General features: G+C 41.8%; 1 protein-coding gene across 4 annotated transcripts in view; it reads right to left on the minus strand.

Moving 5' to 3' along the window:
* RNF14 (ring finger protein 14) overlaps nt 1–14,350 on the minus strand; it is an 18,464-nt gene extending 4,114 nt beyond the window's left edge. Inside the window, exons 1-6 of one of the 4 annotated variants that reach the window (XM_054975662.1) lie at nt 14,274–14,350; nt 11,357–11,541; nt 7,464–7,615; nt 6,160–6,672; nt 5,250–5,478; nt 4,602–4,774 (exon numbers count right to left, since the gene is read on the minus strand). In XM_054975662.1, coding sequence (XP_054831637.1) covers nt 4,602–4,774; nt 5,250–5,478; nt 6,160–6,672; nt 7,464–7,615; nt 11,357–11,510 — 1,221 coding nt within the window. In that variant the 5' untranslated portion in view covers nt 11,511–11,541; nt 14,274–14,350. Of the gene's footprint in view, nt 1–4,601; nt 4,775–5,249; nt 5,479–6,159; nt 6,673–7,463; nt 7,616–11,356; nt 11,542–14,159; nt 14,247–14,273 lie in introns of those variants that run through there. The other 3 variants (XM_054975663.1, XM_054975666.1, XM_054975665.1) reach the window with 3 other exon arrangements.
* Nucleotides 14,351–15,547: the final 1,197 nt, after the last annotated feature.

Genomic DNA, 15,547 nt, shown 5'->3' on the forward strand with positions numbered 1-15,547 from the left:
ACTCTCACAGCTCTACAGAATTTAGGCTTTGGCTCATCATCTTTGGTGTGGAATGGGATGTCAACAAGGTAAAATGTAGCTAGTCAGCACTTACCTGGCAATCTAGCTATCATGCTACTATCTGCATAATCTCTTGAGCAGTCCTGTGATCCTAGACACCTTTGAAGAACTACACCCAGGAAGAAATTATCACACGCAGGCTTCCTAAGGGCTTACAATACTCAAATTGGTATGATAGGAGAGTATTGTGCTGCTTAAAGACACTGAATGATACTTTCCCTATCTTTCACTAGAGGCAGGGCTCATTTGGAGGGGGAATGCACTGGAACGGCATTCCGGTAGCTCTGAAAAGAGATCACGTGGGTTTTGGCCCTGCACATATAATTCCTTTTCCTCAACGCTTCCTCCCTGCTGCCTGTGTCTTTAGCAACAGGAAGTGGAGGCAGCAGCTGGGCTGCTGGGGCTATCTTTGTAAAGGAGGGTAAGCTGCTTTGATTTCACTTGCTTTACTTTCATTCGTGACTCCTGAGTGAGTGTGAGAGAGAGTGACTGCCTGCCTGCAAGCCGGGCTGCTGGTGTAAAGGAGGGCAAGCTGCTTTGATTTCACTTGCTTTAGTGTCATTCGTGACTCGCGAGTGAGTGAAAGAATGAGTTAGTGACTGCCTGCCTGCTGGTGTAAAGGAGGGCAATCTGCTTTGCTTTCACTTGCTTTAGTTTCATTCGTGACTCTTGAGTGAGTGTGACTGCCTGCAAGCCAGGCTGCTGGTGTAAAGGAGGGTAACTTGCTTTGATTTCACTTGCTTTACTTTCATTTGTGACTCCTGAGTGAGTGCCTGCCTGTAAGCTGGGCTGCTGGGGCTGGCTTTCTAAAGGAGGATACGCTGCTTTGATTTCATTTGCTTTATTTTAATTTTTGACTCCTGAGTGTGTGTGGACTGGAGGGGGAGAGAGAAAGAGTGTGTGTGTGTGGACTGGAGGGCGAGAGAGTGGGGGGCGGTATAGAGAGAGAGAAATCAATCCACAGATCATGAATACAAATATCCACAGATCTCGAATTCATTTCATCTGAGACTCAGCTCTACTGCTTCCGTTATCTGCCTAGCGTGCCATTTTCTTTCTTGAGTTGCCCAGGAGAGGCAGTTGAGGTCTGAACTGTGTTAGAAAGCTCTGTGCTGGCCTAGCAAGAGCACAAGGTGGCCAGTTACAGAGGATTGTAGAGTTAAGTGACTTACAGTGCAATTTTAAGCGGAGTTACTGCAGTCTAAGCCCATTGAAGGGACCTCTCCCTCAGTTTGATCTTTGTCACTGCAAGGACAGGGATGTTCTTTGGTGTGTACTACACCATGTAGTGACTTTTTTCCTCTGAGGTTATTTTTTGTCATCTTTTAATTGTTATCTGTTGATTGTCATCTTCCAGAAGGGCCCTAGGAATACATATCTGTATTCCTCCGGAGGGAGAAAAAGGGCACTCTGAAGGGTGATAAAGCCTCCCCCAGTGATGTCAGGGGATGTGGCATATGCAGATCAGTTATGCCAATGAAACACTTTGGGCGATGGCAAGGGATGTGGCATATGCTAATGAGTTATGCTAATGAGTTCCTGCAGTTCTTTTTCTACGAAATGACCCGACTAGAGGCAATTCCTCCTGCATTTTGTCAACTTATCTAAACATATTGTTCTTTACCGAGTCTCAGAATGTAAGCACTGCTTGTCTTCTAAAAGTTCTTTTCTGAACAATGTTCCTTTCCTGAAGGCCTCTGTATCTGCTTGCCAGGTCTTTTATCCTGAATGCTAATTCTCCTGTCTGTTGCTCAGGGTGCACTTGCACAACTTTTTACAGTGTTACATGGTCAAGCTAAATATTCTCTAGATAGAAAACATACAAAATATCAGAAGCGGTCTCAACTTTTCTGACAACTCCACCAGTGTCTGCTCCGTGTACTGCCAAAGCTACAAAGGAATTAGAAAGGGAGGGAGAGATTGAAAATGACATGAAAATCCCTTCATGAGAAGCCATCGTTGGATAAGAGAGATGTGGGTAATAATTGACTTGTCTCCAATCTCCCCTTTCTGGACAGGGTGTTTGAGCAAATGCAGGCATTTCTCTGTCCTTGATCTCAACTGAAACAGCACTTGTTTGCTGCCGATACATACTATTAAAGGCAATACATCACTGCTGACAGATACTGTTAGACCCATCAGTGGCATTTAATACAGTTCACCCATGATATTCTGGTGTACTGGCTGCAATCAATGTTTGAGATAAAAGCCTCCCACAGGTTTCACTCATTTCTTGTTGGTAGGAAAGACAGATACCACAGGGGAGGCAGCTAGTTGGGAACTTGGCGGAAGGTACCCTAAAGGTCCATTTTATTCCTAAATCTTTTTAATCTCTACTACCTATGACCACCGGTTGAGATCATCAGGAGCTTTGGTGATGGTTGTCAGTAATAATGCTGATGACACCCAGCTTTATATCTGACTCTGGAGGCAGCTGTGAAAGTCCGGGGCCAGTGTCTTAAGGCTCTGCTCATGTGGCTGAGGGTAAATAAAACTCACACTTAGTACAGACAAGATGGAGGAGATGCAGGATGGAAAAGCAGAATGATTGGCAGGTATTGATTTACCAGACATAAATAAGATTAAACTGTCTGTGGAAGATCAAGTTAAGAGCCTGGGGGGCAGGGGGAGTGCTCCTGGACCTGCCTTTGCTAATGGATAAACAGGTCAAAGCTGTTACGAACAGTGCCTTCTTTCAATTACATCTAGCTTGTAAAGTGGCCGAATTTAGACCTTGCCAACCCTGCTACACTGATCCATGCTACAGTAACCTCCAGATCAGACTACTGTAACATGCTCTGCATTGGCCTGCATAGGCTTTTTAAAAGCTTAGAAGTGCTATACAAACAGCTGAAAGACTGTGAAGGGTTAATTCTTCACAGAAACAGAAAGCCTTGAGTGACAGGCTACTCCAAGGAACCTGATTGGGTAGCATGAGCTAAACAGGGAAAGACTTCTGAACTGGATGCTGTAGAGAAGGGAGTTTGATTTCAGCCCTAGCTGACAGAAGCTGAGTACTGACAGTTTCGAGATTCAGCTTTGATTGAGAGTAGTTTAACAGAGATAGAAGAACTGGGGAAAGTTGGCAAGGAAATTTGGGAAGTAGGCACAGACTCCCATTTGGGGCAAAGAAAGAGGATAGATCTTCTAGTGAGAAGAGAATGTCCCTACCCAGTCAAACAGGGAGTTAGCTCTGAAGAGTGAAGACTCCTGGTCTGTTGTGATTAGAAACTGCCTTTTGAGACCTTAAGAGTCAGTTAAAAAATCAAGACAAGTACTGGTGTTTCAAAAGAAGGGGTTTGGATACTGGAAAGAAGATACCAGCCTTCTGGAAACCAAAACAAGAGAAATCTCAAAGAAAGTGTACCGGTGAAAACACTGGAACAAAAGTCTCTGACCGGTTTGGTGTAGAGCGGAGGACTCTAATCTGGAGAACCAGGTTTGAGTCTCCTCCACTTGTAGCCAGCTGGGTGACCTTGGGTCAGTCACAGCTTCTAGGAGCTCTCTCAGCCACACCCACCTCACAGGGTGTTTTGTTATGGGGATAATGACATACTTTGTAAACCGCTCTGAGTGGGTGTTAAGTCATCCTGAAGGGCAGCATATAAATTGAATGTTATGTTAACATAAAGACTGAGTAACTGTGAAGAGCTTAAGAAACTCTCATCAGTCTGAAACATTAGACCTTAAGTCTGTGCATGTACTGATTTTACCTCAGAGTTACTGAGTGCCCTCAGATATGTTCAACCCCTGATTTCACCCGAACTTTCCCCTCTATGTTAAATAAAATACTTTGTTATTTTCCAATTTAAAAATACCTCTAGTGCCATTTAAGTTGTTCCAGTCAAAAAAGGGGGCCATCATAGCTGCCTTCGAAGATATCTCAGAAGCTCCAACTGGTAGACTCTGCTCAGACCTCAGCCTCTTGGAACATGTAACTCCAGTGCTGCATCAACTGCACTGGTTACCTATTTCCTTCCAGGCCTAGTTCACAGTGCTGGTTATTACCTTTAAAGCTCTTCAGGCCCTACTCATATTTATCAAGTCACATCCCCCAACACTCTTCCTTGTGCCAGTTACATTCTTCAGACAGCCACCTCCTTAAGGTGCCTTCAACTTAGGACTAACTGTAGGACCACAGCAAAATGCGATGGCCCCAGTCCTTTGGAACCACCTGCCAGAGTAGGTGAAGAGGGCACCTTCACTAGCTGCATTTAGGAAGACATGCAAAGCAATCTTGTTCCAGAGATTGGTGGAAGATGAATTTTTCAAGAAATCTGGCTGCGAGTTTGCTAATCCTGTCTATTTTAACTTCTGTGGTTTCGAATGTTTTTTAATTAGTAAATTGTGTATTTTACTGTTTTAATTTTGTTAATTGGGACTATTATTTATGTTCCAGCAACCTGTTCACTGCCTTAAGTCCAAGGAGGTAAGATAGACTAAAAATGCTTTAAACAAGCAAATAAAATCAAACAATAAGAAAATAATGTTTTCAAAAAACATATTTAACTCTCAATTCTCCTCCTCTGCCCCAATATCACCTGTATAGGAGTGCCACAGGAGGGACATGATTTGGAATTCTTTTCCAGCCATGCTCTACTTCCCCTCTCCTCCAGTGCCTTTTGAATCACCCTTTTCCCATAGCGTTGATCTAAAAATTTTCTTGTAGCCTCATCTGCTTGAAGGTATTCAATCTCCAAATCTATTAATTTCTCTAAGGAAAACAGAGGAACAAACAGAACATTGTGTGAAGCCTTGCAAAACCACAGTAAACAAACATGCCTAACTACAACTCAAACAAAATAAATGTCATCACCAGTGAATCACGCATTCTTATCCTATACAAAACATTTTCTACCTTTCCCCTACAAATAAATACTATCAATATAAGCAATCAGTTAAGTGCATACACCGAAGGACAACTATTTTATATAACAAATTCTAAGATTATCTGCTTCACTATGTTTTACCCAAGCAGTATTTCCCGCTCTACATTTTGTAAATTCTAGTACCTCCATGTTAGGTTGAAGGGCTCAAGGAAGGAAGGAGAAAGGAAGGGCAAGAGGAAAAAATGAAAAAGGAAATTAGCTGTATCTTTGGAGAACAGTAATTATACTTCAACTTTAGCCTAAATATTAATCAAACCAGTAATTCCAGAGTGAAAAGTCTTGTTCTTGCTTTTAACTCACCTGCAGTTATTTTACATGGAGAGACACCATGATAAGTCTTCTTACAAAGGATACAGAAGGCATAACTGCACCTAGAACAGATGGCCATGCTACAACATGGTTCCTGCATCACTGGTGTTTGGCAACATGGGCGTGGGCAATTCACCACATCTGCCATCAAATCCAAGCTGGACTGAAGAAGCAGGCGGTCATAACGTGCAAATAGCTGCTCTCCAACCAGCTCTTTCACCTAAAAGAACAGGTTATCAATATAATATGTTAATTTTGATCCTTAAAAGAAAGGAAGCCAGCAATGGCTATTATTGTGAATCCCAGAATGATGTAACAATCTACTTTCAAGAATTACAAAAAATGTAAAGCATCAATAACTTTGTCACAAAAAATCCAGCTAGGAGTGTTTGTCCAAAATTGACTTTTGTTCATTATTGGTCACTGTAGAATACATTGGTGCCCAAGAGTGCATATTTGTGGATGTACTCAAGATGACTAAGGACTAGCACTGGTCCACTCAACACTAGATACTCAAAGTAAGCTCCCAGCAGCATACTCCAGTTTCCCATACACTTCAACTGAACCCACCTACCCAATAACCCCTTATAGAACAACACTGTGTACTTGCCTTAATCCCAAAACTTTTCCTTAAGCCTTGGTAGCCACTGTTCTTTGGTAAAAGTAGCAACACAGTCTTTCCTTTCTGGCATACTCTTGCCTGGTTTTGAGCCTTAGGATAATGCCAGATAAAAGACAAACTATATAAGGCCGTGATAACATACTACAGGTAGATCTACTCCCAGATCTCATCTGGTACAGCCCTACTTGGTATGTCAGGTATTGGGTCACAGACAGAGCTCATAGAAGCCAACTTGCATTTTTATCCTATTTAATAGATTGCTTGTGAACAGAATGTTACCTGCCCCGGAGTGGCAACAGAAGAACATTTTGGTTCTGGACAATTCAGGCAATGAACCTGCCCATCTCTGATCTGAATTTCAAAGTAGTCCTTTAAGCAGGCTTTGCAATACACATGTCTGCAGTCCATGAAGTGCATACATTCACTCCCCAGCTTTTCAGAAAAGCAGATATTGCATAAGTACATTTTACTATTAAAGCACTTTTCTCTTTGAGTCTGATCAAAGTCTAGTATTTCTCTAATCAGGCTGGACAGAGACTCAACATCCTGTACTGCTCTTGCATCAATGAATTCTTCCTCTGCTGCTGCAGCACCTGCTACAGTGCAGCAAACCTCTTCTTTATTTGATTGGTTTTCCTTTTTTCCTTGTTCATATATTTTTGGCTCATATGGGGAGGAAATGTTCAGATACCCAAGTGTTTCTTCCTTGAGAAACTGCATCCAGGCAAACAAGACTACACAGCCTTGATTTTCTTCCCATAAGTTGTCTAAGTGCTTGCAAAGTGCAGTGAGCTAGGTAAGAAAGAGAAGAAAAGAGTGTTGATAAGAGAACACTAGCTTTTACAACTCTGGGGGCAATTGTGTTAAATTGTACCATTTAAGAAAGTATCGGATTTCAAAATAAGAGCATAATTAAAATAAGGCTGCTGCTATATGCACTTCTCAAAAGGAACAGGAAAAACTCTTAAACCCTTATCCCTTATCAACACTGTTGATGTTAGGGTTTGATTCCCCACTCCTCCACTTGAAGCCAGCTGGGTGACCTTGGGCTAGTCACAGCTCTCTGGAGCTCTCTCAGCCCCACCCACCTCACAGGGAGCTTTGTTGTGGGGATAATAATGGCATACTTTGTAAACTGCTCTGAGTGGGCATTAAGTTGTCCTGAAGGGCGGTATTTAAATCGAATGTTGTTGTTGTTGTTGTTATTTGGGAACTTTTAAAAAAAATTGCACCATTTTAAATGTATAGATCAAGAGTATTCAGAAATGCACAGAGAATAATCTTCAACAAAGAGCATTTTAATAACATTAATTTATATTAAATTATTTATACCCTGCATTTTCTTTTTGGCTCAATACGCTTTACAGGCTGCAATTTAAAGCACAGAAGCCTCAATAAAATCTTCAATAGCTCCCCTCTCCATTTGTGACATGATTATTTTCTCTAGCGGAATCAAGATTTTAATGTATTTCACTTCTTGTAAGCAATCTTTCTATGGTTCCATTCACAACAGCCAGTAATTTCTAAACATCTTTTAAAACAAAATTATGGAGAACGCAAAAAGTTAAAGGTTAGTGCCAAACCTGTACTTGGGAGAGCCATTTGCTACTAAGAGTGAATATAGGTGGGGAGGTTGATGGGTAGTCTGTCGGGAATTCAAAATTCAGAACAATTGGAGGCAAGAAGCGAACAGTGCACTCGAATTTGCCATTCTGAAGATTCTCTAAAGGACTGCCTGAAATGAAATGAAACAAAAAAATCTGCTAAGAACAGACATGGTAGATGAAACCACCGGTCCATCTAATACAACATCCTATTTTGCACAGTGACTAACCAGACTGCCCTGGAAGGTGAGGCATGGAAGCCAAAGCAATCTCCTGTTGTTACCCTCCAGCACAGGTATTCAGAAAATTGCTTCTGAACATGGGAGATTTCATTTAATTGTAATGGCCAACAGCCATTGATGGAGCAGTCTTCCAAAAACTAGTCTAATTCCCTTTTAAAGCCAACTAAGCCAGTAGACAACATTATACCCTGTAGCTATGAATTTCATAATTGTGTTTCTCTGAGTAAAGAAAAACTACGTTTTTTCTATCCTTAATTTATTACCAACTTCACTGCCCACAAGTTCTAGTATTATAGGAGAGAGAAAAAAGTTATCTGTCCAGTTTCTCTGCCATATGCTTCATTTTATCTTTTCTCTAAACTAAAAAGCCCCATGTGCCACACTTTCTTTACACAGAAGGTGCTCCAACTCCTTGATCATTGGGCTTGCCCTTTGCTAGAGTAGTATCATCCATTCTGAGATTCCACATGTACACAATATTTCAAATGCAGCTACTCTATACAAGGGCATTACAGAGTTTTGTTTTCAAGCTGTATTCTGATGATCTCTGGTATAAAATTCGCCTTTTCATTGTTGCCACACTATAGGTAGCAACATTTTTGTTGAGCTGTTCACCATAGTCCAGAGATCTTTAACTAGTTTCTAAATCACAGGAGGATCCATTCTCTCTAAAAGGTTAGTAAGGCAGACCTCCCTTTACAGAAGCCATGCTGATTCTTCCGGGGGGGTGGGGGGGATGCTGTTCCTCTAGGTGTGTATAATTCTACCTTTAATAGCAGTTGCCACCAATTTATCTATAACAGACATGTCTTTAAACCAACAGTTTAAAAATGTTATCGAATTCACAATGTGAATGCAGCACAAAAATATTCTCTCAGTAATAAACATTACTTATAATAATAGGCAATTAGGGGCAGAACCATTTATTTAAGTGTCAGTTCTCCTTTTGCTAAATATTATTTCAAGAACTCTTCCAAGAATCTTAGCTGAAAAACATTACAATGAAAAATTAATACAAAAGTACCACACAGAGATAAAACATATGAGCAACAAAAATTATATTTTAAGTCTGAGGACAAAACATAAATGCCTTCTATGGTATTGTGATGGCATCAGAAGTTGACAATGCACCAATTTCAAGTGGGTAACTTGCTATTAGGGATGTGCACCCCCAAAAGATTTGGGTTTCCCACTTTGGATTTACCAAAGCGGGAAAAATATTCAGAAAAAACCTGAATCCCGAAGTGGCAAGCTGCTTCTGGATTTGTATATTTAAACTGCTTCAGTATGCTTTGGAAAGCTTTGGGTAGAGCAGCAGCAGTTGCAGCACTTTTCTTGCTGCAGCCTTTCAGTTTACCCATCTTCAAAACATCATGAGGAACCTTGTCAAAAACTTTACTAAAATCCAGATAAACTACATTGACAGCATTCCTGCGATCCAGTAAATGTGTCACTTGGTTATAGAAGAAGATGAAGTTGGTCTGTTGGGGACAAATCCATGCTGACTTCCCTGTATCATTATGTTGTCTGTCACATGCTTGCAGATTGATGCCTTTAATATCTGCTCCAGTATCTTTCCTGGGACAAAGGTCAGGCTGACTGGCCTGTAGTTCCTAGGATTGTCCCCATCTAGCCCAGGGGATTTGTACACATCCAGTGCAGCAAGGTGGATCTCCACAACTTCTCTGTCCATATCCACCAGCAGCCCAGAAGCCATGCTTTGCCTACTACCATCTCTAGATGAGCCTGTTCTTTCCTTCAGAGAGAAAACTCAGGCAAAGTAGGCACTGAACCTTCTCTCTGTCCTCTGTCAGAGTTTCTTGATTTTCACCCAGTGATGGGGGTATCACCCCCTTTACCTTCTGTTTGCTCCTCATGTATATGAAGAACATCTTTTTGTTGGGGCAAGGCCCCCTCGTCAGCTTATTCTGAGCTTTGGCCTCTCTGACAGTTGCCCTACAGTGCCTACCTACCCCTAGATACACTTCTTTGGATGCATTTCCTTCCCTCCATTTCTTGAACATCTCTTTTTTCCTCCTTAGCTCATCACAGAGCTCTCTGTTTATCCAGATTGGTTTCTTAGATCCTCTACTGCATTTCCGTGTTGCTGGAATTGTGATAGCTTGAGTTTGCAGGAGCTCTTCTTTTAGGAGAGCCCACACTTCACTCGCTTCTTTCCCTTCCAGCATTCTTGTCCATGGAATAACTCTCATCATATCTCTAAGTTTATTCAAGTTTGCCTACTAAAATCTAACCTGCACATTTGGCTACAAACTCCCTTGGAACCCCGTAGCAAAAGGAATTATAGGACATGATCATTTCTCTCTAAGGTTCCCACTACCTTTACTCCATCAACCAACTCTTTTTTGTTGGTTAATATCAAGTCCAGTATGGCTGAGCCCCTTGTCACTTCCTCTACCATTTGAGAAAGGGAGTTGTTAGCCAGGCAGGCCAGGAAATGTTATTATCCTGGACATGTAGCAGAGTTTGTTTCTCAGCACACATCAGGGAAGTTGAAGTCTCCTATAACTACAAGGTTGTGCTCCTTGGATACCCTCTTAAGCTGCTCATACAGAGTAGAATCCACCTCAACTCCTTGGCCAAGTGGTCTATAACAGACCCCAACCACAATACTGTTCATCCTTCCCTCCCTTATCTTTACCCAGACACTTTCCACTGGGTTGTCACTTTCCTCTTCCAGTATTTCCTGACAATTAACCCCTTTCCTCACAAACTGTGTGTAAGTAAGGAGGGCTGGGATGACTATCCCTTCAGAGTGCCACTCCACCTCCCCTACAACACCTCCTGTTCTTCTTAAGTAACTCATACCCACTCACTACTGTTTCCCAGTCATGGGAATCATCCCACTAAGTTATCTGTAATGCCTGCTAGGTCATATCTTTCTGTCTGCATTAGTAGATCAAGTAACATTTGAAAAATACTTTTGAGATTTTTAACTTTCTGCACTGTACTCCATCCTATCCGTCCTTTACTCTGATTTTCACCTGTATTTTCAAAATTCTAGGAATGTGTGAATTAAGTACACACTGTTAAGGTCATTTAAAACAAATGCAGAAGACTTCTCTGCAACTATCAGTGCAATGTGAAGTACAAATACTCAGAAGTAAACCGCACTGAGCTCAACGGGACTTACACCTTAAGTAAGTGAGCTTAGAATAGCAACTTAGGTGTGATAAAATCAGATCACAACACTAAAAAGAGGAAATGGCCTGCTTAACACTTACGTATCTTGAATAAATTTGTTGGTATATTACATATTGCATCTCATCTTTGCTGGATTCACAATCTTATTAAAGCTTTCACAGCCCGTTAACAGTGTATCTGAATGTTTAGTACATGTTCCCCTCCACATACAGTGCACATAAAATGTGCTGTGTGACCTGACCTCTATGCATGGATACCTAATCACAAAGTGTTACAAACAATGAGGCACTGGTAAGTAGAGACTCGGCCCAACCCCTCAACATGAGCAGAACCTACAGCCTGGGCCACTGTACAAATCAATAGGGGGATTAAGTTGAGTGCTCTAGTTCAACTATTTGGAACACATGGCAGTAAGACAGTAATTTTGAGGTAGTAAATGCAAAAAAAAGGGGGGGGGGGACTCACCACTCACAAATATATTGAAGTTTGGAGGCAGGTCCACAGAAATTCTCATTTCTCCTCCCTGTACAGACTCTGCTCTCTTGAACTCATCTTCATCATAGATACTTGCCAAAGCAAGAAGCTCATCCTCCTGAGCTTCTTTGTCCTCTGAAGACATTTAAAGTTCTTTCTAAAGATGAATATACTTCCTAAATTAAACAGATTACTATAATTATACATGTTGAAAGTAGTCAACTATGCAAAACTTCACATAATTTCAATGGGATTACATTCCAGAAAGCATTTGCAATGCATGCCCAAAATGCTTTGAGTTCACAATATTGTTTTGTTACAACCTAGTAGTAGTAGTAGTAGTAGTAGTAGTAGTAGTAGTAGTAGTAGTAGTAGTAGTAGATTTATATACTGCCCTTCAGGACAATGCCCACTCAGAGCGGTTTACAAAGTATGTTATTATTATCCCTACCAAAAAAAAAAAACACCCTGTGAGGTGGGTGGGGCTGAGAGAGTTCCTAGAAGCTGTTACTGACTCAAGGTCACCCAGCTGGCTTCAAGCGGAGGAGCGGAGAATCAAACCCAGTTCTCCAGATTAAAGTCCCGTCATTCTTAACCACTACACCAAACTGGCATAACAAAGAATCACAATGTGTTATCAGAGCATAGTGGGGCATTTTGCAGACATTCAGGGTACTTCACAATTGGGCTTGTTTGATTACTTACTTGCCAAATATATAGCCAGAATACAGGTTAAGTATTATCACCTACTCATATCCCATAATGCTCTCAAAAAATGGTAGCCCAGAGTTCAATATCAGTAGTTCAAAATCGACAAGTTACCAGAACTGGCTGACTACAGCTGGACCAGAGCTCCCAAACTCCCTTTAAATTCCTCCCGTCACATCTAACGTTCTACATTATCATTCCTGGGCCATTACAGTTTCATCTCTTCTGTACTGTCCGAGATCCAACCATCACTATTCTTTGAAGGCTCTTCCTATCTAACTAGGTTGTAACTATTAAGGGCAAGGACGTGAGAGATTTTTTTGCCTAATACATCACACACTGCTTGTGCTAAATAAATGAGAAAGAGCAGCAAGAAATGATGATAACTACAGCAACATGTTTTTTCTAAGAGGCATGTGTAGGATTCCAATTTGATTTAGAAATTGCTAGTTTATACCCTTGGATGGGGCAAAGTTCACTAAGTTTCCATGATACATTATTATGAAGATAGTTTCAGGTAGCTATCTGAAAAGGGGAGCTTGACTCTCAAAAGATTTCACCGTGAAAATCTTGCTCGTCTCTGAGGGGCCACTGGACACAACTCTGCATTCCCTTGTGTGTAGGCTTTAGGTTCAGAGGCAGTGGAGATACATTTAGGTAGACTTGTCTTTACTTTGGAAGGGAACATTTGTGTTTTCAGACAATTCAGACACATGAACAATGTCAACTAAAAATCTGCAAAAATATTTATATTTTTATGTTCCAATCAAGACTATGCCAATGAACAATGAGATGTTGGCATTTTGATTAGAAATATCATACAAAGAAATGTGTACCTTTCTAAACACATTAGTAAAGATGGAACATGAATGCTGTTTTTCGGATTTTACAGAAGATAACAAGACAATATTGGCATGTGTTGCCTGTGTGGGTTTAACAAAACATAATAATTATTTCCTGCAAGAGGAACAAGAGCTCAGTGTTCCACTCCATTTACATAGTTTTTATAATACACTGCTAGAACAGGCTGATACAAAAGTCCTGCTATCTAATCTAACTCCACTGTAAGGCTTACTAAAACTACTGAGCTTCTGTCATGCTGAATCAAACAAGGAGATGCGACTGTCAAAGATAATCAGAGATTGTCCAGAAATGAATGAAACTTTTCTTTGGCGAATTAAAACAGTGCAGGTGTAGCAAAAGGGAGCAGAAATAATATACTATGAGCCCCTGTCCCGTGACAGAAATTCTACAAAGCATTCTTGAGAAGTGCTTGTGCAGTAGCCATTTTATGGAATGAAAAGTGTTCAATTTCTCTTAAAGGAAAGAGGAGGAAGGGCTTCTAGAGTTCATAAAGCAAATTTTAAGGTGCACAGAACAGCACACTTATGGAGACGAGATGCATCGCATATTATTAGCGAGGCCATAGGTTGTAGTATCTTTTTGGTGCTACTCATGTGACCACAGTCCACACAGCATGACATCTATATAAGAACTAGCTAAAGATAAATATAGCCATTAAGAATCCCTGTAACAGAAGTTCCTTTTAGGGAAGAAAATAGTTGGAAGATTCCCTGCAACAGCTCAGTAGTAAGGTGCACATTGTGCTTTTTAAGAAGTTGCCTGAGAGGGCTCTTAAGTTCTGTCTACAATACTAAACTAATTAAGGATCCCCGTACACCCTTGGCGTTCCTACCTATAACCTGTTCCTACCTGTATTTCCTGAAGGGACTTTGACCCTCTCTCTGAAGCTTAAACCCAGGAAATCCTGTCTTACTGGCTTTTAAGGTGCTGCTAGACTCGAACCTTCCTCTTCTACTACAAATTAACTCAACTACCCAACAAAACAGTAACTGTCGTACGGTGGCAGAGTGCCCAGTCTTGTTCCATCTTCCACATAACTACACTACCGGCCGTCCACGTTCTCTATTTCAGAGGCCTGAAACTCGAGAGAGAGGCGCAAAGGCCTTCCTGCCTTCCTTCCTGGGGGCCGAACACGCGTGTCCTCTCCCCACCCCGCCCCGTTCTACCCTGACGCGGCCTTCAGCCTTCCACCACCCCGAGCGGCCCCCTCTGGCGCTCCCACCTCCGCTCGCAGGCCCCGACACCAGGGCCCACCCAGCGCGCACGTGCGCCCGCGCTCTTCAGCCGCGCGGAAACTTTGCCCCGCACTCGCCCGCACCAGCTCGCCCAGCTTTACCGGCACGTTCCGCTTCCGAAGTTCCGGCTCATCTCCTAGAGCGACAATTACCGAGCGTAGAGGCGGAGGGAGCAGCGTCACGCAGGGTCCCGGGCTTCCGGTTTAAGGCGGGAATCTCCCTTTTACGGGAGGGAAGGGGGGGGGCTCAGGGGAAGGGCTCGACGCTGACTGAGCTCGCTTGGAGCAAGTTTTAGGGCTAAAGGAGGCTGGAGGTGGATGAAGCTTGATGATGATGAGTCTTCTGTGTGGTTTTCGGGCAATGTTACGTACACTTTTATGACCTGAATAGCTACTGCAGAACTATTTGTTGTCCCTGAAACCAACTGCGTGCTAGTATATTTGGGTTGGAAAAACACAGCAGGAAAGGTTTTTTTTGTTTGTTTGTTTTTTTATAAAAACCCTTATCCTACTCTAGCTTGGGTCCTGGGACTGTTTTTTGAGAAAAAAACTCTTTTGAGCTCTTGCCAGAGAATTGGCAGTATTCTATATAGTGAACTCCTAGAAGATTAGTAGAATTAATGGATAACATTCAAAAGTAAATGAATCTCATGGGAAAATGGAGGTAGTAGGTAAGGTGGAAGATGCTACAGATGGGTTAAATCCAGAAGTTACAGTCATGCCTGGAAAAGAGAAGGAAGCATTCCATGATGTACAAACAAAGCAGTTTGAAGAATATTTACAGCTACCTGGTATAGAAGAAATTAACCCTGAGCAGAATATATAGTTTAAGTACACTAATGGAATTTGGGAAACTAAACCTCTTACAAACAAATCTGCTTTGTTTGTTTATTTATAGTCTGCCTTTCTCACTGAGATTTGAGTGGGAGTTGGCACAGACAGTTCCAAGGACATTTCAATAAATAATGTAGGGTCTATACATGCAAATTTGCAAGGATTTAAGCCAACAGAAATCTAATAGAGTAAATTCTATGGTCCCTATCCCTCTACTGATGCATCCCTCTGAGACCACTTGCTTACAGTACAGACCTATCTGACTTTAAAAACCCTCTTGAATAATTCAGTTTTGCATCCTTTGTGGAAAGCCAGGAGAGCTGGAGCTTTCCTACCTCTTCAGGTAGGTGGTTCCATAAGGTGAGGACAGCCACAAAGAATGCAAGTGTTTGGGCTGCTGTTGATTCTGCCCATGTGCAAGGTGACACTGGCAGAAGGCACTGTTCAGATGAGTGAAGCTGCCATGATGAAACATAGAAAGAGGTATGACAGACTGAGGCCATGAAGAGCTTTGTATCTGATAGCCCAGAAGCTGATAGTGA

The sequence above is a fragment of the Eublepharis macularius genome, chromosome 4 (assembly GCF_028583425.1).
Source record: "Eublepharis macularius isolate TG4126 chromosome 4, MPM_Emac_v1.0, whole genome shotgun sequence".
Classification (NCBI taxonomy): Eukaryota; Metazoa; Chordata; class Lepidosauria; order Squamata; family Eublepharidae; genus Eublepharis; species Eublepharis macularius.